Below are 27,305 nucleotides of genomic sequence, written 5' to 3'. Positions count from 1 at the left end.
TATGGCAATATACAAATACCACCAGTCGCCTGGCAAGGTGTCAAAATCTTGATGACCCTCCCCCCCAAAAGGAAAAAAGTGATAAAGTACAGGTCGTCATCGACGGTTTGCTTAGTGACTGTTACAATGGCACTGGAAAAAAGTGACTTATGACCATTTTTCACACTTATGACCATTGCTGCCTGACCCCAGGGTCTTGTGATTTACATTCGGATGCTTAGCAACTGATTCATATTTATGATGGTTGCAGTGTTTCAGGATCATGTGATCCTCTTCTGCAACCTAACAAGTGAAGTCAGTGGGAAAAGAGATTCACTTAACAACTGTGTTACTGACAACTGCAGTGATTCACTTAACAAATGTGGCAAGAAAAGTCATAAATTTCTCACTTAGCAACATAAATTTTGGGCTCAATTGTGGTCATAGGTTGAGAAGTATCTGTATGCCCACTTACCACACTTTTAATGGGAAACTTGTGCCTGTTTCTCTGACATTAATCTTTGCATTGTTCTATCCCCTTCTCTCCCTCTGCTTGTCTCAAAGAAGCCTCTCCTCTTCTCTGTCTCTTTCCCTGTTGTCTTTTTTCTCTCTCCCTTTCCCACCAAAACCTTTTCCTTTTATAACCTCTCTTCTCTCCCCCCTCCTCCTCATCTCTTTGGTGCAACTCCAGTTGATTCCTCTCCCCCAGGGTACAAGCTGCTCTCGAGTCAATCAGCTGGAGCCCCATGCCTATCCTGGGCGCTCAGCAGAGCCCCGGTCACACTACAGCTCCAGCTGACTCTCTCATAGGCCTGTGAAGTGCTACCACCGCTATAGCTCATCCCCCCCCACTACCCTTTTAGATTTCTTTTTACACTTTTTTTACAGTGCTTTTCAACCTTTGTACGCATACCACCTGCCAGGTGCCAAAGTACCACCAGTGGTATGTGTGCCACGGGTTTAAAAGCACTGGTCTAAAGGATGCAAAGGGAAAGTTGTAAACAGATCAAATCACATAACAAATTTACACAGTTTTTGCTCATTGTTCAATAAGATCTATTCTTTGCATAAAGCAACCCAGAGTCAACAACAAACATTAAGTGAAACAAAATGGAGCAGACAAACAGTGCAGTACTAATTATTGCTAGTACTAATTAAGATATTTACAATCTTTCAGTAATTTTACACTGGCAGAGTAACCACAATATTTATGTGTGTTCTTTGAAACAGCTTTTTTTTTACCAATTTTATTCGTTTGGATTTTTTACTTAAAGCTACATTTATTGTTATTGTGCAAATCTAAGTCTAACAAAATTACTTTTTCAGAGAATTATTTTTACTCTCCTAGCAATTTACTCCCCCCCCAAAAAATCAATTGTTTTCATTTATAAGGCTCACGTTCATATAATCTTCTATTATTACAGAATCCATGCAATCATTAGTATTTAGTTTCCAATTCAATACTTTTCAAAAAAATTATCACTATTTAATTTTCAAGGTATTTTTTTTCATTTCCATTGTTTTCATTTCACAACTGTTTTATCACAGGTAATTCTCATATTAAAATACATCAAGGATACTCAAGGGAAATAAATGTGGGAGTCCTGGCGGCCTGGAAACCGGCTGCGGAATTCCTGATACTGAGGATTAACTGGGTTAGTCTCTGGCAGCATGTTTGTAGCCTTTTATTTTATTTAATTGCTGCTGCTGCTTATGGGGTTGGCAGCTTGAAGATCGGCCCTGATTGCGATTGTGATTGCATTGGGATTACATCGGATGATGGCTGGAGACCGATGCATGGTTTGGATGGATTGAGATTTCCTTGCTCTTGTGATTTCCTTTGATGGTCCGGAACAAACCTGGGACTGGACCACGGTGAGAGGGCGGCCCTGAACTGGTCATCAACCTCCCCGCTGGTGTGAGAGGCCAGTGGGGGAGGTTGTACCCAGTAATGTCGTTTACCCACTCCAGACTGGATCTCACAGCTGTGGTGAGAGGTCAGCTGTGAGCTCATTGTCTGGACCGGCTCAGGTGAGAGCAGAGCCGGATTGGTGGACGAAGACGTGTTCCGGTTTTAACATCTTAACATCTTTAACATCTTACAACATCTGATAACATCTGACTTTCCATTGTGAACAATGGCTCACACGGATATTTGCTCTGTATGGTCTGATTACAATATTGTGGGTCGGACTTGTACGCCCTTAGGGGGGCTTCTCCCTCCTGGTCACGACCAGCCTGTTCGCTTACCATCTCCCTTGATGACGGGCCCAATTGTTGGGATCCCAAGAGGTGGTTGGGTTTACCTAGGGGCCTCTGGGGGAGATGCATTAAGAGGCCCCTGATATGTTTTTAGCTGGTTATTTTAAAGCGTTAGGGAGGGGGAGGAATAGTGGGGAGGGGAGGGAACTAATAACCGGCACTCAGTCTGGGTCCGTTATGGGCTCTGGTGGAATGGGGTTGGGAGTGGAGGCTGCTGGCTCTGCGTGTGCTGGGGTGGGGTGTCAAATCCCCACGATGATAGGGAATGGCAGCAGGTGGTTGAACGGAGGGCCACATCAATATCTGGGATCGCGCCCTCGCTATCTTCGAGCGGTGGCGTGCTCCGACCCTCCGGTTAGCACCCTTTTGCCTGGGGATGAGGGTGATCAGGTCCCTGAGCTTAAGCTGGTGTATTTCAATGCCAGATCCGTTGTTAATAAGGCTCCCCTCGTTCGTGATTTGATCGAGGAATGCGTGGATCTGGCATGCATTACCGAAACCTGGTTGGGCTCGGAGGGAGGGGTCCCTCTGACTGAGCTATGCCCCCCAGGTTTCTGTGTGCTACACCAGCCACGGGCTCAGGGTAGGGGCGGTGGGGTGGCGGTAGTGATTCGGGAGACTTTATGTCCGCGGGAGACCACCATTGTCCAGATAGGCGGGAGTGAGTCCCTCCTCCTGAGATTCGGCCCTCGGGTCCAGATGGGTTTGTTGCTCACATACCTGGCACCCAGCTGTGTGGCAACAGCCCTGCCTGGGCTGCTCGACACCCTCTCAGGGTTGGCGGTGGAGTTTCCCAGGCTTATAGTGCTGGGTGACTTCAACCTGCCTTCCCTGGGAGGGTTGTCAGAGGTAGCTCGGGAGTTCATGGCTTCCATGACGGCCATGGACCTGACCCAGGTAATTCAGGGCCCGACCCATGTGGGGGGTCACGCTCTCGACCTGTTTTTATCTGGGCAGTGGTTGGATGATCTGGGAGGGGGTTTGCCATGGTCCGATCATTATCTCCTGCGGCTGGTCTTCCGTTATGCCACCCCCCGCTGCTGGGCTGCGGAACCGACCAGGTGGTTCTGCCCCAGGCGCCTAATGGACCCAGAACAGTTCCAGATGGCGCTTGGGTCTATACCTATTGCCCTCATTCACAGCCCGGCCGATGCCTTGGTGGATGCCTGGGAAAGGGCGGCCACTGAGGCACTCGACCGTGTTGTACCCTTGCAATCCTGTTGGGCTCCATGGTTTTCTGTGGAACTCCGGGAGATGAAGCATTGGAGACGGTGTCTGGAGAGCGGTTGGAGGTCCAGCCGATCCGAATCTGACTGATTGCAGTTAAGAACCTTGATTAAGGTCTTATCTTGCGGCAATGAGGACAGCAAAGGCTAATTATTTCGCTGCCCTCATCGCGTCCGCAGACAATCGCCCGGCCGCCCTGTTTAGGGTGACTCGCTCCCTTCTTAACCAGGAGGTAAGGGAGGATCCCTTGCAGGGTCGGGCCGAGGAGTTTAGTCATCATCTGACGGACAAAATCGCTCAGATCCGGACCGGTTTGGACTCGGACTGGGCAGAGTCTGACATGGAGGAATCAGACTGTCTTGAGCATGTTATCTGGACTGAGTTCGATCCTGTTTCCCCTGATGATGTGGACAGGATTATGGGGAGGCTGAGCTCCACCACCTGTTTATTGGACCCGTGCCCCTCCTGGCTCGTTTTTGCGGCCCAGGAGGAGACACGAGGCTGGTTCCAGGCAGTAATAACTGCTTCCCTGAAGGAGAGTGTCTTCCCTGCCACCTTGAAGTGGTGAGACCCCTCCTCAAGAAGCCTGCCCTGGACCCGGCTGTTTTAAACAACTATCGTCCGGTCTCCAACCTTCGCTTTCTGGCGAAGGTTGTTGAGAGTGTGGTGGCGCATCAGCTTCCCCTGTTCCTGGAGGAAACTGATTATCTGGACCCGTACCAATCGGGTTTCAGGCCCGGGCACAGCACAGAGACAGCATTGGTTGCGCTGGTGAATGATCTCTGGCGGGCTCGGGACAGGGGTTGTTCCTCTGTCCTAGTCCTATTAGACCTCTCAGCGGCTTTTGATACCATCGACCATGGTATCCTACTGCGGCGTCTCAGGGGGTTGGGAGTGGGAGACACCATTTTACAGTGGTTCTCTTCCTATCTCCTGGGCCGCTCGCAGTCAGTGTTGACGGGAGGGCAGAGGTCCGCCCCGAGGCCTCTCATTTGTGGAGTCCCTCAGGGGTCGGTTCTCTCTCCCCTCCTGTTCAACATCTATATGAAGCCGCTGGGTGAGATCATTTGTAGTTTTGGGGTGGGGTATCATCAGTACGCTGATGATACCCAACTTTTTTTCTCCACCCCGAACCAACCCAGTGATGCCCTCACCGTGATGTTCCGTTGCCTGGAGGCGGTCCGGGTTTGGATGGGGAGAAACAGGCTTCGTCTCAATCCTGCCAAGACTGAGTGGCTGTGCATACCAGCATCTCGGGTTGACCAAACTATTCCATCGTTAACAATGGGGGGTGAGGTGTTACCCCCCCCCCGTTGATAGGGCTCGCAACTTGGGTGTCCTCCTGGATTCACGGCTCAGTTTTGAAGACCATATAGGAGCCGTGACCAGGGGGGGTTGCCCAGGTTCACCTGGTGCACCAGTTGCGACCCTATCTGAACCGAGATGCCCTACGCACAGTCACTCATGCGCTCGTGACCTCCCGCTTAGACTACTGCAACGCTCTCTACATGGGGCTGCCCTTGAGGACCACTCGGAGGCTTCAGCTGGTGCAAAATGCAGCCGTGTGAGTTGTGATGGGGGTTTCCCATTACTCCCATGTAACACCTCTGCTCCGCGAGCTGCATTGGCTTCCAGTTGCCCTCCGGGTGAGATTCAAGGTGCTGGTGATGACCTATAAAGCCCTAAATGGCTTGGGTCTGGGATATTTGAGGGAACACCTGCTGCCGGCATCAAGCTCCCTTCGTCCTGTGCGCTCCCACAGGGAGGGCCTTCTCAGGGTGCCGCTGGTCAAAGAATGCCGGCGGATGACACCCAGGGGGAGGGCCTTCTCGGTGGGGGCGCCTGCCCTTTGGAACCAGCTGCCTGTGGAGCTTAGGACTGCCCCCGACCTTCGATCATTTCGCCGAGACCTGAAGAGCTTTCCGGCCCAGGCTGAGTTTTAATTGGGGGTTTTAACTGGGGTTTTATATTTTTCAGGGACTTAGTTTAATCTTTTTAAATTGCTCTTAATTTTTGTATTGATGTTTTATATACCCTGTAAACCGCCCTGAGTCCTTCGGGAAAGGGCAGTATATAAATTCAATAAAATTCAAATTCAAATAATTCAAATATGTGGATTGTTTCCAGTTGCTTCCAATGATTAAGAATTAATTAATAAAATGTATAGCCATTAACTGTTATAGCAATTAACATTAAAAAATAAAATTAGACCTTAATTCAACACTGGCCCTGCATTTGATACAATTTCCAGATGATTTAAACAACTATTTTCTATAGCAGTGCAAACATACCTACATTACATGATACACTTTCATTAAAATAAAATTATTTTTTTCCTTTCTTCAAATTGAAATGAAAGACTGACTTCTTTTCAATATATTTCTCTGGAAAGGGCGAGTATTAAATTTCAGTGATATTAGGTTATTTTTTAAAAAAAAATACAATAAGTTTTTGAATTTAAAAATAGCCAATATTTTACCATCAGTATCCCAAACAATATATTCAGTAATAATCCTTCCCAAGTAGCTACAATCCAAATAACTAGGTAAAAAAATTAAATTATAATTTTTATTTATAGAAACAGTTTATAAAAGCTCTTTAATGTAATTTGATTCCAGGCAGGAGTCTTTTCAGAATATTATTCCAAAAATGGATTGTGTCTAAAAGTATAGGTATTTGCTACAAATATTGTAATGATATAACGAAGTGGAAAATAATCTGGATGATTTAGGTTTTTAGTATGTGAGAAATAATATTAAAAAAACAAATAATGACAAATGAGGTGACAAAGCAAGATAGCAAATGGGTTTTGCTATGTCTGCTCCCTCCTAGATATTTTTCAAGTAGCAGGACATACGGGAGGTATCCCTTACATCTTTGTTTCTATAATTCCTAATTTTTGGTGTATTTTTGTTTTGGAATATATAAATACTATATTTTGACATTTCTCCTGAAAGAAGTGGTAACTTTGAGACTGCCTCATTCCCTTGCATAATGGCCCCTGCCATTGCTATTACCCTCCAGCTTTATTCCTATTAAAAAGATTGCTGTGGAACATTTATCATAAGAAATGCAAGCTATATATTGTATCTCTTTTCTGAAAACTTAAAAGACCAAAAACAAAGCAAATCTAAAAACATTCACACATGATTAAGGTTTTAATATCCATGAAAAGTTTTATAAAAACTGGAAAATGCTGTAGCTTTTCAGTACTACAATACTCAGTTATGTGCCATTGTTGTTATTTCACAATCCTAGGTTTTGCTCTTACAAACAGGATGTATTTTCTAATAACATTAAACCTTATTTTATTAATAAACCTTCTGCTGAAAACTATTGTTTCTTATACAGTATGCATAACATTCTAATATGGGAAGCAATTTGTTTCACTAACTATCCTTAGATATTCGGAAGAGGTTTTTTTTCTAAACAGCTTTTATTCCTAAATTACTAAACATTGAGAGTAGAATGACAGTTTGTGGTGATCATTACTACTACATTTAACAGTAATAAAAATAGCCTCAATCTGCAAAGTCAATTAGTGTCAAACATAATTGCTGGAACTCATTAGTCTAAGTCAAGCATGACAGCTTTACAATTATAGGAGGTACTTAGTTTAAACAAATGGGATCCCAGAAGAAAGCTTGCAATGAAAAGGCAGTAGCAAATAATCAGATCGCTAGGCCATGTCTCTCAATTCACCTGGACTATATGTATTGCTTGTCTTGCATTAAGAACCTACTGTTTTTTAGTTCTTGAACCGAAATTCCAATGTCATTTATTAAAACTGATTTTTTCTAACATATTCTACTATTGCTCCCATTAATATTTTAGAACAATGTTCAAAAGACATTGAGTTTTAAGTACTGAGGTATTGTAAGGCTGCCATCTAGTGCCCAAGGAACCCCTTTTTAAAGTAAAAGGTAAAGTTAATTTCAAAACTGAACTTATACAAAATGTATTATATTACGATGACACTGCTTATGTGCAGGTTCACATTTGAAAAGATCAGAATACACTTAGAGTATTCCATTACAAGCCTATTTTATAGTATGCTTATTGTGGAATATTTAAAGTAAAACTAACTGTTCAAAATAGATACAGAAAAATATGTTTTATTAGTCAATGGGAACAATACCACTAGCAATAAAAATAGAATTAAAAAATAAATAATTAGAACAAAGTAAAATAACACAAAAGTTGTGTAAACATTTCAGTTTTGCACAATTCTTGAGTGTATTGGTACAAAAAGAAGGCAGGTAATAGAAAAGCTCAAACTCTAAATCAGGTGCTTTTAGTTTAAGTTATTTACTTGAAAGTCTGTCTTAAAATGAAGACTTTATATCAGAGGTGTCAAACTGCCGGCCCTTGGGCTGGACACGTCATCCGGAAGCCGCACCCACCCCATTGCCGGCAATGGCAAAACCATCCCGAATCATTGTGCAACGTCAGGTGACATCGCAAGTTTGACATTACTCAGTAGTAAATGTTATGAGTAGCAAATTATGCTGAGCACTCAGAGATAAATAATAATACTGACCACCTGTTCTCCTCCCCCTACCTGGAGTTCTGAAAATTTAAAAGACACTCACTGGTTTCAAATTTGTCTTCTGCCTTGAGCAAAACATACAAATCTTTGGTCTAGCAGCTAGCAGAAATAAAGAAATATAGCATCATGTGTTTTTTTTTGCTGATACAAGGACTCTTCTTTACTTCTGTGTTCTGCTAAGTCAGCATATATAAACTTCTAATTCAATATCCTCTTTTTATATAAATTTGTTCCACACAAATTCAAAATATTAAATCAACAGTACAGTGACTTTTAGAACAAGCTTATTTTATATTCAGTCAAATACAGCTTCTGGACTATTGTCACCAAGGCTATCTGGATAGATCAAAATTGGCAAGATAGAGCGTCTAAGTCTCTCTCTTCCTATAGTATTTCCAGACTTTTACATCCTTGCACCAAGTAATAATCAAAGCATAGATTCAGAAGAAAGAAAAATCCTAAACTATGGTGTCTAGCTGCAACCTGAAGGACAGATCTGTTATTATTGCAAGATACCAGAGTCTACTGAAATGAAACTGTGCACCCCAAAATATCAATTAACCTCTGGGCCAAACTCTGCTACCATTACTTTTATCTACAAATATCCCCCTCCCCATCAAATTATAACCTCATCAAAGCTGAGCAAATACCCAAACATCTGGGGGAACAATGGGAGACAGGGCATATCTCAGCTTTTCCAAGGCTAAGGGCAGAAAGAGAAGTCCATGAATAGTGCATGTAAAATGCATATAAAGTACATAGTGCATATAAAGTGTGCATCAGATTGCTCTTTCCATTAGGAATAACTTCAAAAGTTAAAATTGCCAATAATTGTATCAAGAATTGTTTAAACCAACATCCGTGCATTCAATGAAATAAGGATATATATAAATCTGAAGAGAATTATAACAGACATTGCTCAAAAATCACCACACTCATTTTATAGCATGTATCCAAGTTACAAAAAAACCGTTTGTTTATAGAAAAAACATTTTACTTGTATTTAAGATTTTAATCTCTTTTGTAAACCAATCAAAAAGGATTTTATTTTAGTCATTGACTATACATGAAATATAAAATGTAAAACAGACACACCAACAAACATATGTATCCAACAAATCAAAAACAACAACAATAAATCAAGGGGACAAATTTCAAACATTATTATTAATAATCCTACAACCAACACCTCTGACTGTGATGCTCAAGAGAAACTTGTAGCTGTAATCAATTGCACATTTTAATATAATTTTCTGAAAATGATTATCAATAAAAAAAATTGGTTCAAGTGCAGTTTGTTAAAATGATAAAGGTGACATCCAATCCAACCAACTGGTCTTCATCACTTCATAATCATTTGTTTCTGTAATTAATATCCAAAAGCATAGATTCTAAAACCACATGTATTTCGGCTGCTAATATATGAAAAGCTATTCCATAAATTTGGATGCTTCTTTACCATCTAGAATTCATCAACATCCATCATATAAAACAAATAGGGGAAAATATACTGGAATAAAATATTGTATCTGCAGCTTGTGTGTCCTCACAAAATTGTGTCCATCCTGTATACATGAACATGTGCCAAATAACTAAATTCATGTTGACTTAAAACAAAATGGATTTAACATACAAATGTTATAAAATCGTCCTATAGACATAAAACTTAAAGGATGCTGAACCAATATTTTATAGAATTTAGTCTTTTCATCAACATTATTTTACTGGGCTTACTTTCCTCTTTTTTCAGAGAGCGGATTAAACTGAATTTGACATACATTTTATTTCCATATATTCAAAACAACGTTGTAACTATTATAGTGAAAATATGCTAAATAATTTGTATTGCATGATTTGTTTTGAATTTTATTTTTAAGACACCTACTTTAGCCATCTGTAATAGAACTGATCATCAGTTACTCCATTGCCAAAGAATTTAAAGTTTAAAATTTTCAAGCTATTGATCAATTTATGTGCCCCAAGAATAAACTAATTTCACTGTAGTTAATGCCACATTAGATTTTAGCAGCAAACCTAGAATGAAGTCAATATACATATTCTGCATTTTATAGCCACTTAGCTTATGATAGTGCTCCCACTGTGTGTGAAATCATTTTTTTCTAAACATGACCTACCCACAATTTTCTTGAAAACCTTCAGCAGGCACAATTCAGAGAATCACCAATATAGATTTTCAGAAAAAAGTAATAATGTTGAAGTAACAATCCATTTACATTATTTATGCAAATTAAATTATATTTCAATTAATTATCTAAATTGAAGACTATTTTGAATTTGTATCTAGAATTATTATCTATGTAAAATATATGCTTAGTTTGTACTGATTTTTTTTCTTTTTGAAAAAATTAAGCGCTGCTAATATGGCAGATGTTTTTTTTTTGTTTTTAAAAGTTTTAAAATACATTTTTAGAACATATACCCCATCTCCCCCACCCCCCTCCCCATCCCTCCCTTCCCAACACCCCCCCTGACTTCCCAGAACTGAATACAGGGTATTACATCACACAATCTCAATCTAAAATATTCTAATTACTATAATTACTCTTTAAATCCTACCGTACTTTAACTCTCCTTAACCATAGAAAAGATAATAATATATCCTCTAATTATAATGACTAAAAACTATTCATATGCTAAATGATACTTTGTAGTCCCATATTTATTCTGAATATAATCAATCCATCTTCTCCATTCCACTATATATCTTTCTTGCGAGTGATCTTTCACATATGCCGAGATTTTGGCCATTTCTGCCAAGTTCGAAACTTTCAAAGTCCATTCTTCTATAGTAGGCAGATCCTCCTTCTTCCAGTATTGCGCTACCAAAAGTCTTGCAGCTGTTACTAAGTTCAGCATCAATTTAGTTTCTATAGCAGTACAGTCAGTGATAATACCCAACAAAAACAATTGTGGTGAAAATCTTATCTTTTTCTTAAAGATCTTCTGCATGTTCCACCAAATTTTGATCCAAAAAGCTTTAACTTTTTTACAAGTCCACCATACATGATAATACATTGCATCATCACAACCACATCTCCAACATTTTGCCTGACAATTTGGATACATACATGCTAATTTTTTGGGATCTAAATGCAATCTATAAAACATTTTGTAAAAATTCTCCCTTAAGTTTTGTGCCTGTGTAAATTTAACATTCCTAACCCATATTTTCTCCCAAGTGTCCATTATTATTGGTTCCTGAAAATTCTGGGCCCATTTTATCATACAATCCTTAACCAGTTCTGCTTCTGAGTCGATTTCTATCAATGCATTATATATCCTTCTTATATGCGCTTGACATTGATCTCTAATTTTGAAGATCATATAGGAGCCGTGACCAGGGGGCTTTTGCCCAGCTTCGTTTGGTGCGCCAGTTGCGGCCCTATCTGGACCAAGATGCCCTACGCACAGTCACCCATGCGCTTGTGACCTCCCGGCTAGACTACTGCAACGCTCTCTACATGGGGCTGCCCTTGAGGACCACTCGGAGGCTTCAGCTGGTGCAGAATGCAGTTGTGCGAGTTGTTATGGGAGTTTCCCGATACTCCCATGTAACACCTCTTCTCCGTGAGCTGCATTGGCTTCCGGTTGCCCTCCGGGTGAGATTCAAGGTGCTGGTAATGACCTATAAAGCTTTAAATGGCTTGGGTCCGGATTATCTAAGGGAACACCTGCTGCCGGCATCAACTTCCCATCATCCTGTGCACTCCCACAGGGAGCGTCTTCTTAGGGTACCGCCGGTTAAGGAATGCCGGCGGGTTATCCCCAGGGGAAGGGCGTTTTCTGTGGGCACGCCGGCCCTTTGGAACCAGCTTCCCACGGAGTTTAGGACCGCCTCCGACCTTCGCTCATTTCGTAGGGATTTGAAAACTTGGTTTTTTGAGTTATCTGGCCCAGACTGAGGGGTTTTAATTAATGGGGTTTTAGTTAAGTTCAGGGATTAATTTAATCTTAGTTTTAATCATTTTTAATTGTATATGATGTATTTTAACTTTTAATTTTCCCTGTAAACTGCCCTGAGTACTACGGGAATAGGGCGGTATATAAATTTAAATATAAATAAAATATAAATATAAATATAAATAATTTGCTTTACCAAATTCCCATCTGATATTGAAATACTAATTTTCTGATCTTCTTTCCATCTGGCCTGTAACTGCCCATACTGAAACCAAGTTTGTACTATTCTTTTTTCTTTTAGAATATTAAAAGACTTCAATTGCCATTCATTCTTTTCCAGTCTAAGAATTTCTTTATATGTTATCACATGATGTTTAAATCCCACATTTATATTTTCAATTGCATGTTTAGGTATTGCCCAAATAGGAATTTTATAATTCAACTTATATCGATATTTTTTCCAAACTCTCAACATGGCAGACCTTAATATATGTGTTTTAAAAACTTTGTCCACTTTTTTGTCACACAATAAATAAGCATGCCAACCATATAACAAATCCCACCCTTCAATATTCAATAATCTCCTTTGTGTTAAATTAAACCAATCACTAATTGACGATAATGCTGCTGCCTCATAATATAATTTAAAATTGGGCACTTTGAGACCACCTCTTTCACATACATCTTGCATTATCTTAAATTTAACTCTCGGTCTCTTCCTTGCCCAAATAAATTTATTAATACCTCTCTGCCATTCCTCCAAATTTGAATCTTTTTTAAGTATAGGTATCATTTGAAATAAAAATAAAAATTTAGGCAAAACATTCATTTTCATAGCTGCAATTCTTCCCAATAAAGACAGTCGTAATTTTCTCCAACTATCTACCTCTTTTTGTATTTTTGACCATAAAAATTCATAATTATTCTTATATAATTTAGTAATTGAAACTGAAAGATGTACCCCCAAATATTTAACCTTTTTAACTATTTCAAATCCCGTTAATTTTTCTAAAGCTACCTTTTGTTCTATAGTCATATTTTTAGACAATATCTTAGTTTTTGTCTGTTTACCTTGAATCCCGAAACTTGTTCATATTGTAAAATTATTTCCATTAAATCTGTAACTGATTGAATTGGTTGACTTAACGTAATAACCAAGTCATCTGCAAACACTCTCAATCTATAGTCTTGATCTTTTATTTTAATTCCCTTTATTTTCTTTGAATCACGTATTTTAATCAATAATATTTCCAATATTAAAACAAACAACAATGGCGACAGTGGACATCCCTGTCTTGTACCCTTTTCAATTTTACAAGCTTCTGATAAGCTACCATTAATTATTATTTGTGCTGTTTGTTTTTGATATATAGCCCTAATAGGTTGTAAAAACGTATCCCCAAACTGCATCTTCTCTAACACTTTAAATAAGAATTGCCAATCCAATTGATCAAAAGCTTTTTCAGCATCCAAAAAAATCAGTGCTGCAGGAACTTGGTTATTTCTTTCTAAATATTCTAATACATTTACAATATGTCTCATGTTATTTTTCATTTGCCTACCACTTATAAATCCTGTCTGATCAATATGAATCATTTGTTGCATAACCTTCATCAATCTATTTGCTAAAAATTTTGCAAATATCTTGTAATCAGTATTCAACAACAATATAGGTCTATAATTTTTAGTTTGTATAGGATCTTGATCTTCCTTTGGAATCAATGTTATAAATGCTGTTTTCCATGATGGAGGAACCTCCCCTCCGGATTGGATTGTTGTAAACAATTTTCTCAAAACCTTTGGGGGAATCTCTTTCAGAATCAAAACCTCCTGACCAGCAATTTTAAATCTATTATAAAAAATTTGAATAATCTCATTTCTTATCTTTCTCTTTGTAAAACTGGTACAGAATGCAGCCGCGAGAGTTGTACTGGGAGTTTCCCGATACTCCCATGTCACACCTTTGCTCCGCGAGCTGCATTGGCTACCAGTTGTCTTCTGGGTGAGGTTCAAGGTGTTGGTAATGACCTACAAAGCCCTTCATGGCATGGGTCCGGAATACCTTGGGGAGCACCTGCAGCCGGCGTCAACTTCCCTCCGCCCAGTACGCTCCCACAGAGAGGGCCTCCTCAGGGTGCCACCGGTCAAAGAATGCTGACTGGTGGCCCCCAGGGGGAGGGCGTTCTCTGTGGGTGCACCGGATTTATGGAACCATCTTCCGGTTGAGCTCCGGATGGCGCCCGATCTCCGCTCCTTCCGGCGCGATCTTAAAACCCATCTCTTTAAACAAGCTGGCCTGGCCTGATGGGACGGGGTGGGATTTTTATAAATGAACTTTAATTTTAATTTGTATTAATTTTATGGGCATTGTTTAATCATGTTTTAATAATTTTAATTTTTGTATCTAGTTTTTATGTATTGCCCTGTTCACCGCCCTGAGTCCCCTGGGAGAAGGGCGATATATAAATTAAATAAATAAATAAATAAATAAAATACACCACCACATCTCTTGGCAATTTCCTTTGCCTGGCAATCCAGGAGTTAACTCTAAAACCTTTATCTATCTCGCCAAAGAAATCTTCGGGTTGAAACCCCTAATTAGGTGCCAGGGCATCCGCCAGCATCTCTTGCAAATTCTCCTGAGGATTCTCTTTCAAACCTCTGATCCTCAGATCAAACTCCATATCTCCGTATTGTATCATCACAACCTCTTCCTCTGTTTTATCCATTTTATATTCAACTTCACCCATTTTGGCCTCCAACATCAGATTATTTTGTTTCACCTCTTCCACCCATTCATTCAGAGTCTCAATACAACCTGCAAGCCCCTGAAGTGCTAACAGAATGTCCTTCCACATTTCTTTGTTCTTATCCTCAATAAGCACAGCCACCTGTTCAGTTATTTTTTCAGTCATTTTTTCAGACTGAGTTGCTAAAGCCACTTTTAAAGCATCTTGTAAGTCCTTTAAAGTTACAGGTGGAGCAGCTGCGGGGGATGATGTCAAAGACTGCAATCCAGATTTGCTGAACAGGCGATGTCCCTGCACTTTTAGTAACAGGGATTCTAGGAGGCTTAGAAGCCATTTTCTAACCAATTAACTCTCCATACAAACTTTCAATTTTCTTCTCCTTTAACAACTTAAAACAAATCTTGTAAATTTAAGCAGGTCAAATTTAAAGTCCAATTCCTCCTCAATATCCCAGCAAACACTTTCAATATAAAAGAAGTAAGAGAGGAAAGAAAAAAAAGGAAAAAACCCCTTTGCTTCTTAAAAAAAAATCTTCTCCTCTCTTTTCCCTTTTCACTCAGGCGCCATTTTCCCTTTCTTTTCCAAGTAGTTATTGAGACGAAAAAAAGTTTTCTTTTTTCCGAGAGTTAAAGCCTTGTACTTGCTATTTATATGACTCCTGTATCTGGTCAGCTGCAACAATGTTTCTAGATGTCAATCAGATCCGGCAGGAGTGGATTCAGCGTCTTGTTCTGCTGATAGCAGAAGAGTCCTCTGCTCCGGAGATTCCCAGGCTTTGGGGGGGCTCTCACCCTTCAAACCCCAGAATAAATGTTCTGGGGCTCTAGGGGAGCTCTGCCCCTACCTGGGAACTCCCCCTTTCCTCTTCAACCGAGGAGTGGGGTTTTCACGCCGCGGAACAGCTGATTGTCGGCTGCTCTGCGGTTTAAACAGCAACGAGGGACTGGCGGTCGATTCCGACCGTCCGCAATGCTGGAGAGTCACCCGGAAGCCCGGCAGATGTTGATAAAGGTGCTCCCTCTAATTTTCTTTACTGTAAAATAACTAATCATATTAAAGTTTTCTGATCCATCTATTCTACCAGTGAAACCTTTTGTCTGTTCTTTCCAGCTGATATTAAGAATAATATTAGTTCTTCACTGAGAAGGAAAATCATTCAGGATTTTACAATTTCAATTTCCAGACTAATAAACTAAGTCAGATTTGATAAAATATTAGTATTTATCAAATTCCTTTATTCACTGCCCCATCCAAAAAACTTTGGTTTTATGAAATAAAACTTGTTAAAGCACTTAAGAAAAAATACAATAAATGTATTCCAAAATATTTATGTTTCAGCCAAAACCAATGGCTTCCATTGCTACCTATGTTTTTTAAGTTGAATAGTTAGAAAGTTGGGCAAAACGAAAACCAATTCTATGTGTTTGCTTTCTTGATGTTTTAGATGTTCACACATATGGAGATCTTGAAGCAATTCTCCATCTCATAAAATGTACACAATGATTTGAATGGCTGGAGTGTTGTACCTCCGTATATTTTGAAGTGCTGATATAGATTCCAATATGAAGCAATTATCAAAGGTTTAAAAGGTTTTTTTTTATTTCCCAATGCCTAAATGGCATTTTGAACATTATTGAATGTGTAAGTCTTTATCAAAAAATATAAACATTTTGATTCATCAATTGTTAAAAAAAACTTTCATAAGCTTACAATTTTTGTAACTTTATAAAATTCAAAGTAGAATGACCTTTTGTAAAAATAAGTGTTGAACCTCCAAGCAGACAGGATAAAAGAAACAGATGGAGAGGATACCAAAATTCCAACAGTCTCTGCTACATATCCAAGAACCATCGTAAAGTTATAATTGCTTTATACGATTATAAATTTCTGTTGTCAGAGCCAATACTGCTGGCAAGGATAGATTCCTGGCATAACATATTCTGATGACTTTTTCAGAGAACATGAATAGTTGAATGCATACAGAGGCAAGCCATGTATAAATGAAGAGAAACAATGTGATTTCATGAAAATGTATGTAGAACTATAATCTTAAAAGTTTCACTAAAAGTCTTCTTATAAATCTAGATCAGGGGTGTCAAACTGCCGGCCCGCAGGCCAGATGCGTCATCTGGAAGCTGCGCCCACCCCATTGCTGGAAATGGCAAAACAGTCCCGATACATCTTACGATATCACGTGACATCGCAAGTTTGACATGTCTGATCTTGATATATAGATTTATTGTTATATAAGTAGCAATTTTCATATAAAAAATAAGGGCAGTATCTACTTTTACTTCATGTGATTATCTTTAGTAGTGCAGAAAATGCATTCATCTTTCACTTACTATAGGAATTTCTTAAAATATTCAGTTGTTTCTTGTCTTTTAATATATGACAATATGTATCTATAACATCTATTTCACCTTCTTCCTAGTTCAGGGTCTACCTTTTTTTAATAAACTGAATATTGATCCATTGGTTGCAACACGAATGGACCAACCAGCTTGTTCCCTGAACCTGACACTGCGGGGATGAGAAACTGTGATTTACCAAAGTCACCCAACCAGCTTTCATGCCTAAGGCAAGACTAGAACTTTATAAAACAGTTTCCTGTTTTCTAGCCTAGTACAAATATGTTTTTTGTCTGTCTCTGTCCCTTTCTCTGTCTCTTTCTGTTTTACTATTATATTTATTATTATATTTACTATTATATTGAATAAAACCATTTCATTCACAATATAAATGACAAAATGAAACCAGGAATAAAAGAGCTTTATTGTTTATAGGTAATTTTAAGTACCATTAAAAAAATTATTGAAATATCAAATATGCTGCATAGATTGAGATCAATACTCACACTTCAACAACTGGGCACTGACTGTATATAATATACTAATGTGGTAAATTTATAACACAATGAAATATACAATTAATACAATAGCTGTCAATTGTATTATGTCTACCTACTTACCCACCTATGAACCTATATAAAATCCTTTCTTTACAAAAGTTATTCTTAATGATTACCTATCTTACAAAATGCAACATAAAACTGCTGCATCAAAAAAAAAGATCATTGCCTCTTTTTACTATGGCCAAAAATATATTGGGGAGCCCAAAAAGTGAAATGAAGTAATGTGAAACAAATTCAACATATTTGCTCTGTGAATTACTTCCAGAATTCTTTTTAATTATTATTATACCTTTCAAATAGGGTAGTTCCGAATACTAGTGTCATATCAGAGATACTTATCTCCACATCACAATTTTGTAAAAGGTAGCATTTTACACAATATTTATCTTAAAAAGTCCTTCTATTTGTCTTTTTATAAACTATAAAGTTCAAAATATGATAACCTGTCTTTGTTGCTGCAACTACTACATAATTTGTGCTGCTTTCCATGGATTTCTACCTTACTTGAATTTTTAACATAAAATAACTTGTATCTGGATAATGAAGCATCAACACAGAATGCAAATGAATCTGAAAAGAAAATTATTTATAGTGTAGATTTACAATTAATGTAGGTAGAATAAGATGATATAAGTCTAAGCCCACAAATTTCTAAATTACTGATAAAGACAAATGGCTTTAGCTATTTAAAAGTGAAGGGTACTTAGGTATGGAACAATTTTTCTCAAACAAGATTTATGAAGGAGGGCTACTACAGAATTACAGTAAGATTTTTCTTTAAGTTGTTCAGTGCTCAGTAGTGTTACATCTTCTTCACTGTTTACATTTGGCTGTATTTATTTTTCCAAGCTCAAAAAAGTGTTGACAACAAAGATGTCTATAGAAACATTCTGTTGGTACTACTAACCATTCCAAACATTCTTTAAATAGTCTATGTATGTTTTGTTATAAATATGTTTTTGTTATAAATTTATAGATTTATTTAATTCCAGATACTATAAATTCATTATATGTTCTCTTTTTATTATTTCACTCTTATATTGAAGCTTGAATGTAATTAAAATGACTGGCATATCATGTTATAGTTATCTATAATTACATTTTTAAAGTGCAGCAACCATTATTTCAACGTTCAGAAGCAAGTTACCATCCTCCTAGTAGAAAGTATAGTGATTTATCTTTCAAAGCAATGAAACATGCTTGCATATTGAATTTTAATAATTTATCTTGAAATAAATAATATTGATAAGGATTTTTGTTTTTCCCATGGATATTTCTCCTTGCCAAGAAGTTCAGCAAACCTTGTGAAAATGTCAAGATTACTACTTAAAATCTACCCCACATCCAGGGACAGTGTGTATCATGGTTAAGGCATCAGGATAAAAATGTGGAGATTGTGAATTCTAGTCCTGCCTTAGGCTGGGTGTTTCTTTTAGCCCTAGGAGGGAAGCAATGACAAATGAGTTCTGGAAAACTTTGTAAAGAAAACTACAGGAACTTCTCTGGGAAGTCTAAGAGAATTGGGCAAGATTGAACAGAAGAAAGAAAAAAAAAGTATCTGCCATAAACGTACCACTGATCAATAGTTTCTAGTTAATAGTTTATTTAATAATTAATAAGTTAATAATAACTCATCAATACTGGTTTAAAATAGATTTTAGTATGTATATTATTTCAAAATAATATCAGAGGAAAATGAAATATACAAATACTTACAGTAACATGTTCCCCTGAGTGGATTACCAAGATATCTATTTTCAGAGTCACAACTGCCAGGAAAAAAGACAAAACAAAGAGATAAACATTGGATTATTATAAACAATATAGCATATTAAATATTTTAAATATAACATTCATACAGCCAATGAAATAAAAAACAAACATTAACTGAAACTATCTTTCTTTTTTGGCCAGGATATACAATAGTGCATTGCTATGCTTTTATAATATGAATTAGAATATGTAATTAGAATATGTTAGAATATGTAATTCCTTTATTGAAATATTTTAATCCTACAATAATCCTCAGCATGTATAGAGGATATGGAATACAATGATCTTCTGTTGACATGTTTGGGTAACTTATGCTTGTTTGAAGTTAGTTTCCATTTGGTTTGTAGTTTTATTCATAGCAAGCTAGAAAAAGCTAATGGAACTACATGGAACAAAATGTGTTGATCACTACTGTCTGTGTGCCTCTATATTATGTTGCATCTTTGTTAATTAAATTAATTATGTTTATTAAAAGACAGTAGAATGTTTTCAGATCTAATTACAGAAATAAGACAAACATAGAGAATGGCTATGTGTAGCCAGAATAATGCTAATCAAATCAAATTAAACTCTGAAAGGTCACTTGTCATGTCTAACTGGGGAAGATAATCTGCCATCATTGGTCTTATTTCAATCTTTCTGTAAGGAATCAAATTAATTTATAAGAGAATGGAAAAGCGTTAACAGTGTCATTACTACTATGTAATCATTTCCAAATGAATAGCAATTATATAATTCTTTTTATTCTAAATGATGGCACTCTTGCACATAATAATTTAAAATATTTAACACAATGTTTCTTACATAGAATTTTAGACTTTTGTTTGTTGTTTAGTAAAGGTTTTTTTTTCCTTCTATGTTTCAAATAATTTCTTGGTATATCTTGAAGGAAAACATAATGACTTCTCCTAATGGTTTGGCAGAATGGTATACATCAATAGGCCTATACTGGACAAGAAACTTGAAAACTATTTTTGTTGCTTTCCTGAGTAATACCTTCATTTATAATTTAAATGTACTGCAATGGTGTGTGAGAATGACTTTGGAATATAAGGCATCCAGGCATGGCCAACGTAATGATCAGATAAAATACAGTTTAGCCTGCAGGAGAAATGTGAGTGCGGCAAGAAGTTCAGAAGAGATCCTCCCTAGTTTCTTAGGCTGTAAAGGGAGAGAGAAGTACTTGTAACATTTTGTTAACATAATATTACAATATTATTAACTCATCTTTCCTGTCTGGTCTACCTAGTAAGACTGAAATCAATCTTGCAAGTCTGAAAGTTCCCATCTTCTTTACAGCCCAAGAAACCTCCTTTAATCATCACTTTCTTACTCATTTCTTACTCATTACTCAGCCTTGGTGGAGCAGTGGGCTAATGCCTCCTTAAGTAACACCAGCTGCCTGCAATTAGTGCAGGTTCGCATCCCACCAGGCTCAAGGTTGACTCAGCCTTCCATCCTTCCGAGGTAGGTAAAATGAGGACCCAGATTGTTGGGGGCAATTAAGCTGACTTTGTAATAATGCCGCTTGGGGGGTGTATGAAAGCCCTAATAAGCAGGCATATACATAGAATGAAGGCTACTGCTAAGCTTGTAAGCTGCCCTAAGTCTTCGGAGAAGGGCGGGATATAAATGGAATTAAAATAAAAAATAAAAATAAAAATTTCAATATACAGGGGAGCTGAACCTTTTCCCATTGTTTTTCAACTTGTTTGAGTAAAGTAAATGTTCAAATATATGCTTGCTTTATTTCAGAAAGCATTAGTTCCCTGGCATGACACCAAAATACATTTCTGAGAACAAATGCAGGAACATTTTTAAAATGTTAACTATAAAGTCTATAATATGTTCCAATAAGATTCAATCTATCACATTTATCCAGCTATTTATAGTTATTTTCTAACTGTTCTCTGTTGACCTCTTTGAAGGTCAAATACATGCTGCTGTTCAACATTTGTCAATGTTTCATATGTACAAATAGGTCACAATACTCACATCTTATTTTCTACACATTTCTCTCTTTTTTTGAGTATCTGAAATATGTATACTTACTGACATTAGGGGAATTAATTTCAACAGAGTATTTGTTTTTTTAAATGCATAACATATTAAACTATATTTGAATAAGATATGGGTAAGATCTATTTCCACCAAATCAGAAATGAACTTTATGTACACTTAGATTAGAGCATGGTTTAGAACATAGTTTGAAATTAAAAAAAATCTTTAACCATACTTTAGAGAGCAAATTGAGTCAAATAATCAGTTGCTTGGAGAAACAAGCCAACAATTGCAAATTCTAGTAGGCTATCAAAATATTAACATGCTGACCTGTATTCCTAATTTTCAAACAAAAATTGCCCTTGTTTTAAATTCTATGATACTTAGGCAAATGATCCAATATTGTTAATAAATCTATAAACAAAATAAGAATGCATCCTAATGTAAAATTAGTATTTTTTCTTTATAAAGAAAAAATAATCATCAAAAGTAAAAGACATATAACAAGAATAAAATGGTAAAGTACAAATAACAAAATACAAACAAATAAACATGGGATCCAAAATGTTCTGGAGATTACAGGTTTTCAAAATAGCTTTGACTAATTATAGAATTATGAAATGAATACATTACTTTTTAAAGAGAAACTAAATTGCAGTAAGTGTTAAAGTAAAACTACTTGGTTAACACAGGATGAATTTCAAATAATAAAATGCTAGGTAACCTAAGATATGTAAACAACCTAAGATATGCAGAAGATACCACTCTAATGACAGAAAGTGAAGAAGAACTAAAGAGCCTCTTGTTGCGGGTGAAGAAGGAGAATGCAAAAGTTGGGTTGAAACTTAACATTAAGAAAACCAAGATCATGGTTTCTGGCCCTCTCAATTCCTGGTAAATAGATGGGGAAGAAATGGAAGTAATGATAGATTTTATTTTCCTGGGCTCCAAGATCACGCAGATGGGGACTGCAACCAAGAAATTAAAAGACGCTTGCTCCTGGGGAGGAAAGCCATGGCAAATCTAGACAGCACACTAAAAAGCAGAGACATCACCCTGTCAACAAAAGTGTGTATAGTCAAGGCTATGGTCTTCCCAGTTGCAATGTATGGCTGTGAAAGTTGAACCATAAGAAAGGCTGAGCGCCAAAGAATTGAGGCCTTTGAACTCCTCCGGGTCCCTTGGACTGCAAGGCGATCAAACCGGTCAGTCCTAGAGGAGATCAACCCTGACTGCTCTTTAGAAGACCAGATCGTGAATTTGAAACTCAAATACTTTGGCCACCTAATGAGAAGGAAGGACTCACTGGAGATGAGCCTAATGTTGGGAAAGGTTGAGGGCAAGAGAAGAAAGGGACGACAGAGAATGAGGTGGCTGGATGGAGTCACTGAAGCAGTAGGCGTGAACCTAAATGGACTCCAGAAGATGGTAGAGGACAGGAAGGCCTGGAGGAACGTTGTCCATGGGGTCATGATGGGTCGGACACGACTTTGCAACTAACAACAACAAGGTTGCAATATATTAAATTAGCATTAGAATTTTTTTATAGGCTCCAAACATTAAAAAGGGGTGTGGCACATTTCTGTGTATTAAGTTTACAATCCAAGAATGGTTTATTCTTGGAAATTTTACTCCAACTGAATTGCACATCATATATACTTTTTAAATACAAGGTTATCGTATATTTTATTGCATTTATTTTATATGTATATGTGTTCGCATGCATGTATAATTTTATTAGTTTCTTTAAAAAGATTAAACATTAATATAAACTAATATGAAATAAGAAAAATAAAAAAGAAAGAAATCAAGAAAGGAGAAAAATTAAAAGAAAAATAGGAAAGAAAAGATATAAAGAAGTAGCTTTCAGTCTTCTTTAGATATAATCAAAATAGCTTCTTAATTCCCTACTACAGTATCTTTAAAAATCATGAGATATCAATTTAACATTTCAGTGAAGACTTTCTAATAAGGATGAAAATGAAAACAGAATTATCTATGAAGGTTGAAATTTCTTATTGAAAATAAGAATATATATATGTTTCATTTGAACATAAAAATGTGCCACGCATTCTCTTAAAGAAGTGGCTAGTTGTGGCAGTCTCAATCTATTGCAGACAATATAATAGAATTCATACTTCAGCCTTAAATTCAGCCCCAGTTAAGGAACCATCATTATACCATAAGGAATGGTATGAAACAGAAGAAAGAAACGGAGAACCAGAAGAAAGGACAATTATATTTCTCGCAATTCATAGATATCAGCAAAAGTAGCAAATGCCTAACCTTGCACAACTGAAGATCCTGAATGATTATAGATTGAGAGCTTTTGCTGATGACTTGGTTGTGACAATATCCCAACCGTTACAGTCGGTTATAGACTTGATGGAAATTATAACTCAGTATGGTAAGGTTTCTGGGTTTAAGGTGAATAGTAATAAGACTAAGATATTATCCAAGAATTTATCTATGAGTGAAAGGGATATGTTATCTGAATTAACAGGTTTTGAAATAGTGAAGAAGGTTAAATATCTAGGAGTATATATTGCAGCCTCAAATGTAAAATTGTATAAGAATAATTATGAAACACTATGGTTGAAGGTACAAAGGGACTTAAATAATTGGAAAAAATTACAATTATCATTACTGGGAAGAATTGCAGTTGTTAAAATGAATGTTCTACCAAAGTTTCTCTTTCTGTTTCAGATGATACCTATATTGAAAAAGGATGCCAACCTTGATCAATGGCAGAAGGGTATTAACGAATTTATCTGGGCGGGGAAAAAACCAAGAGTTAAATTCAAGATTTTACAAGATGCCAGGGAAAGAGGGGGACTCAAGGCGCCGAACTTGAAATTGTACTATGATGCGGTTGCCTTGACCTGGGTTAGTGATTGGCTTAATCTAACTAACAAGAGAATACTGCATCTTGAGGGATGGGATTTGGTATATGGATGGCATGCATACTTGCTTTATGATAAGAAGGTAGACAGGGCTTTTAAATCTCATATTCTTAGAAGTGCTTTATTGCGTGTCTGGAAAAAGTATTATTATAAGTTAAATTATAAAATACCGATTTGGGGAATTCCTGGACACGCGATAGAGGGCGTATCTATGGGAGTGAGTATGGATATGGTTTCTTATAAGGAACTACTTAGATTGCAAGGGAATGATTGGCAACTTAAACCAGTAGAGGAGTTAAGACAAGAAAACATAAGTTACTCTTGGTTTCAATACACCCAATTGAAAGCTAGGTGGAAGTCAGATCAAAAGGTTGGCATCACAACTACAGATCAAAATTTAGTAAAGCAAATTAGAGATTCAAATTGTGCACATATAAAGAGGATATTTCGACCCCAAACCACCCCAGTGATGCCCTCGCTGTGATGTCCTGTTGCCTGGAGGCGGTTGCCTGGAGGCGGTTCGGGTCTGGATGGGGAGGAACAGACTTCAACTCAACCCTGACAAGACTGAGTGGCTGTACATTCCGGCTTCCCGAGACACCTGGGATGTTCCACCTCTTTCTATGGGGGGTGAGCTTTTACCCCCTGTGGATAGGGCTCGCAACTTGGGAGTCCTCCTAGATTCACGACTCACTTTGGAGGATCACATAGTGGCCGTGACTAGGGGGGCTTTTGCCCAGGTTCGCCTGGTGCGCCAGTTGCGGCCCTATCTGGACCGGGAGGCCTTGTGTACGGTCACTCATGCGCTCGTGACCTCTCGCCTAGACTACTGTAACGCTCTCTACATGGGACTTCCCTTGAAGACTACTCGGAGGCTCCAACTGGTACAGAATGCGGCCGCGAGAGTTGTCTTGGGAGTTTCCCGGTACTCCCATGTTACACCTTTGCTCCGTGAGCTGCATTGGTTACCAGTTGTCTTCCGGGTAAGGTTCAAGGTTTTGGTTATGATCTTTAAGTCCCTACATGGCATGGGTCCGCGATACCTCGAGGACCACCTGCTGCCGGCGTCGACTCCCCTCCGCCCTGTGCGCGCCCACAGAGAGGGCCTCCTCAGGGTGCCTCCTGTCAGGGAATGTCGACTGGTGGCCCCCAGGGGGAGGGCCTTCTCTGTGGGTGCTCCGGCGTTATGGAACCAACTGCCGGTTGAGCTCCGGATGGCATCAGACCTCCGATCCTTCCGTCGCGGGTTGAAGACCCATTTATTCGAACTAGCGGGTCTGGCCTGATGGGGGTACTTGGGTTTTTTATAGGTTTGTTTTATTATTCTGGTTTTAACTTGGGCATTAATTTAATTATCTTTTAATGTTTGTACTGTTGTTTATATTTATGCCCTGTGAACCGCCCTGAGTCCCTTTGGGAGAAGGGCGGTATAAAAATCTCAATAAAATCTCAATAAATCTTAAATCATATATAATGCTTTAATTGAATTGGATTCGGAAACGGAACTGGTTAAAGACTGCATGATAAAGTGGGCACAAAATATTCAGGAACCAATTTCATTGGACACCTGGGAGATAATTTGGGTCAGAAATGTTAAATTTACCCAGGCTCAAAATTTAAGAGAAATTTTTTATAAAATGTTTTATAGATGGCATCTGGATCCCAAGAAGCTGTCCAACATGTATCCTAATCTACAGTCTAAATGTTGGAGGTGTGGTAGTTTAGAAGCTACTTATTTTCACATGTGGTGGACTTGTAGAAATATAAAAGCTTTTTGGATTAAAATTTGGTGGAACATTCAAAAGATTTTTAAGAGAAAGATAAAGTTTTCCCCGCAATTGTTTTTATTGGGCATTGTTGTAGATTGTGATGTTAAAGAAACTAACTTGATGTTGAACATGATAACAGCAGCAAGGTTACTGGTGGGACAATATTGGAAGAAGGATAGTTTGCCCACTGTAGAAGAATGGGTGTTTAAAGTTTCGAATCTTGCAGAAATGTCTAAGATTTCTGCTTATCTAAAGGATCATTCACAGGAAAGATATATTTCAGTTTGGAGGAGATGGATAAATTATATTCAGAACAAATATGGGACTAAAAAGTATCATTTAGCTTATGAGTAGATTTTAGTGGGATATTGTTATTGGTACGTTGTTTGTAGTTATGTTAAAAGAGAGTTAAAGCGCATTATGAATTTGGTTAATTGTATATTATGCATAATTTTTATTTAGAATATGATTATTGTAACTATAATCCTGTATTTAGCTCTGGGAAGTGGGGGGGGGAAGTGGGGGGATTTGGGGTGGGAGGGATTTGGGGATATATTGTAAAATTTTATTTTTGTAAAACTCTTTAATAAAAAAAAACCTGAAGATTCCCTCAAAATATTATTTGATTCTTGGAAGACAATCCTAAGATAGGTGGAACTCAGGAAGCAATGTTTGTATATGGCCTTTCTCTAGTGTTTACCTGACCCTGTAGAGTTGGCAGCTAATCTTCAGTACTGCTTACATAAACAGATACTATCATTTTAAGGAAAATAAGATGGCATATTCAAAACATGATTGAAGTGCAATTTGTTCTGATTCATTGCCTTGGAAAACAAGATAGCTGGTAGAAGGAAATCCAGCAAAATTCCGTATGTTGGCTGTCACAATTAAAATAATTATTTCTTGCATGTGTCTCCTGCTTGTCAGTCTTAAAACAGATTCCATTTGATTTCATGATAACATCTTTCTACTAGAATATTATGTATTCTTACTTATGGCTGTGATAAATTAAATTCATTTGGAATATTTTGTGTTTTATCCATTTGTTACTCTGGCAATACATTTTTGGCATAACAGTTTTAAACATGTTTTTGAATAATGGATTTATTTTGGCTTACTATTGAGGGTTGTATTCCACTTCTGTAAGTGGAAAGCATACTGGGCCTTTTTCCAAGTTTCCATAAAAAAGAGAAGTATTTTTGTTTGCACAGGATATTGCATAAGGATTTATATAATTTCTCCAGATGATATACTTTA

The 27,305-nt window shown here is 37.7% G+C and overlaps 1 protein-coding gene across 5 annotated transcripts in view; it reads right to left on the bottom strand.

Annotated features, from left to right (window-relative positions):
• ATRNL1 (attractin like 1) overlaps positions 1-27,305 on the bottom strand; it is a 563,323-nt gene that overhangs the window by 367,483 nt on the left and 168,535 nt on the right. For all 5 annotated transcript variants that reach the window (XR_014026511.1, XM_081328305.1, XM_081328307.1 and 2 more), the window contains one exon: positions 19,319-19,371. Coding sequence is in view for 4 of the 5 variants with exons in the window: in XM_081328305.1 (XP_081184431.1) it covers positions 19,319-19,371 (53 nt within the window). In the remaining variant the exon portion in view is untranslated. The remainder of the gene's footprint in view (positions 1-19,318; positions 19,372-27,305) is intronic.

Source organism: Vipera berus, assembly GCF_964194415.1.
Source record: "Vipera berus genome assembly, chromosome: 5".
Taxonomy (NCBI): Eukaryota; Metazoa; Chordata; class Lepidosauria; order Squamata; family Viperidae; genus Vipera; species Vipera berus.
The sequence above is the reverse complement of the archived record's forward strand: the minus strand, read 5'-3'. Positions and strand labels throughout refer to the sequence as shown.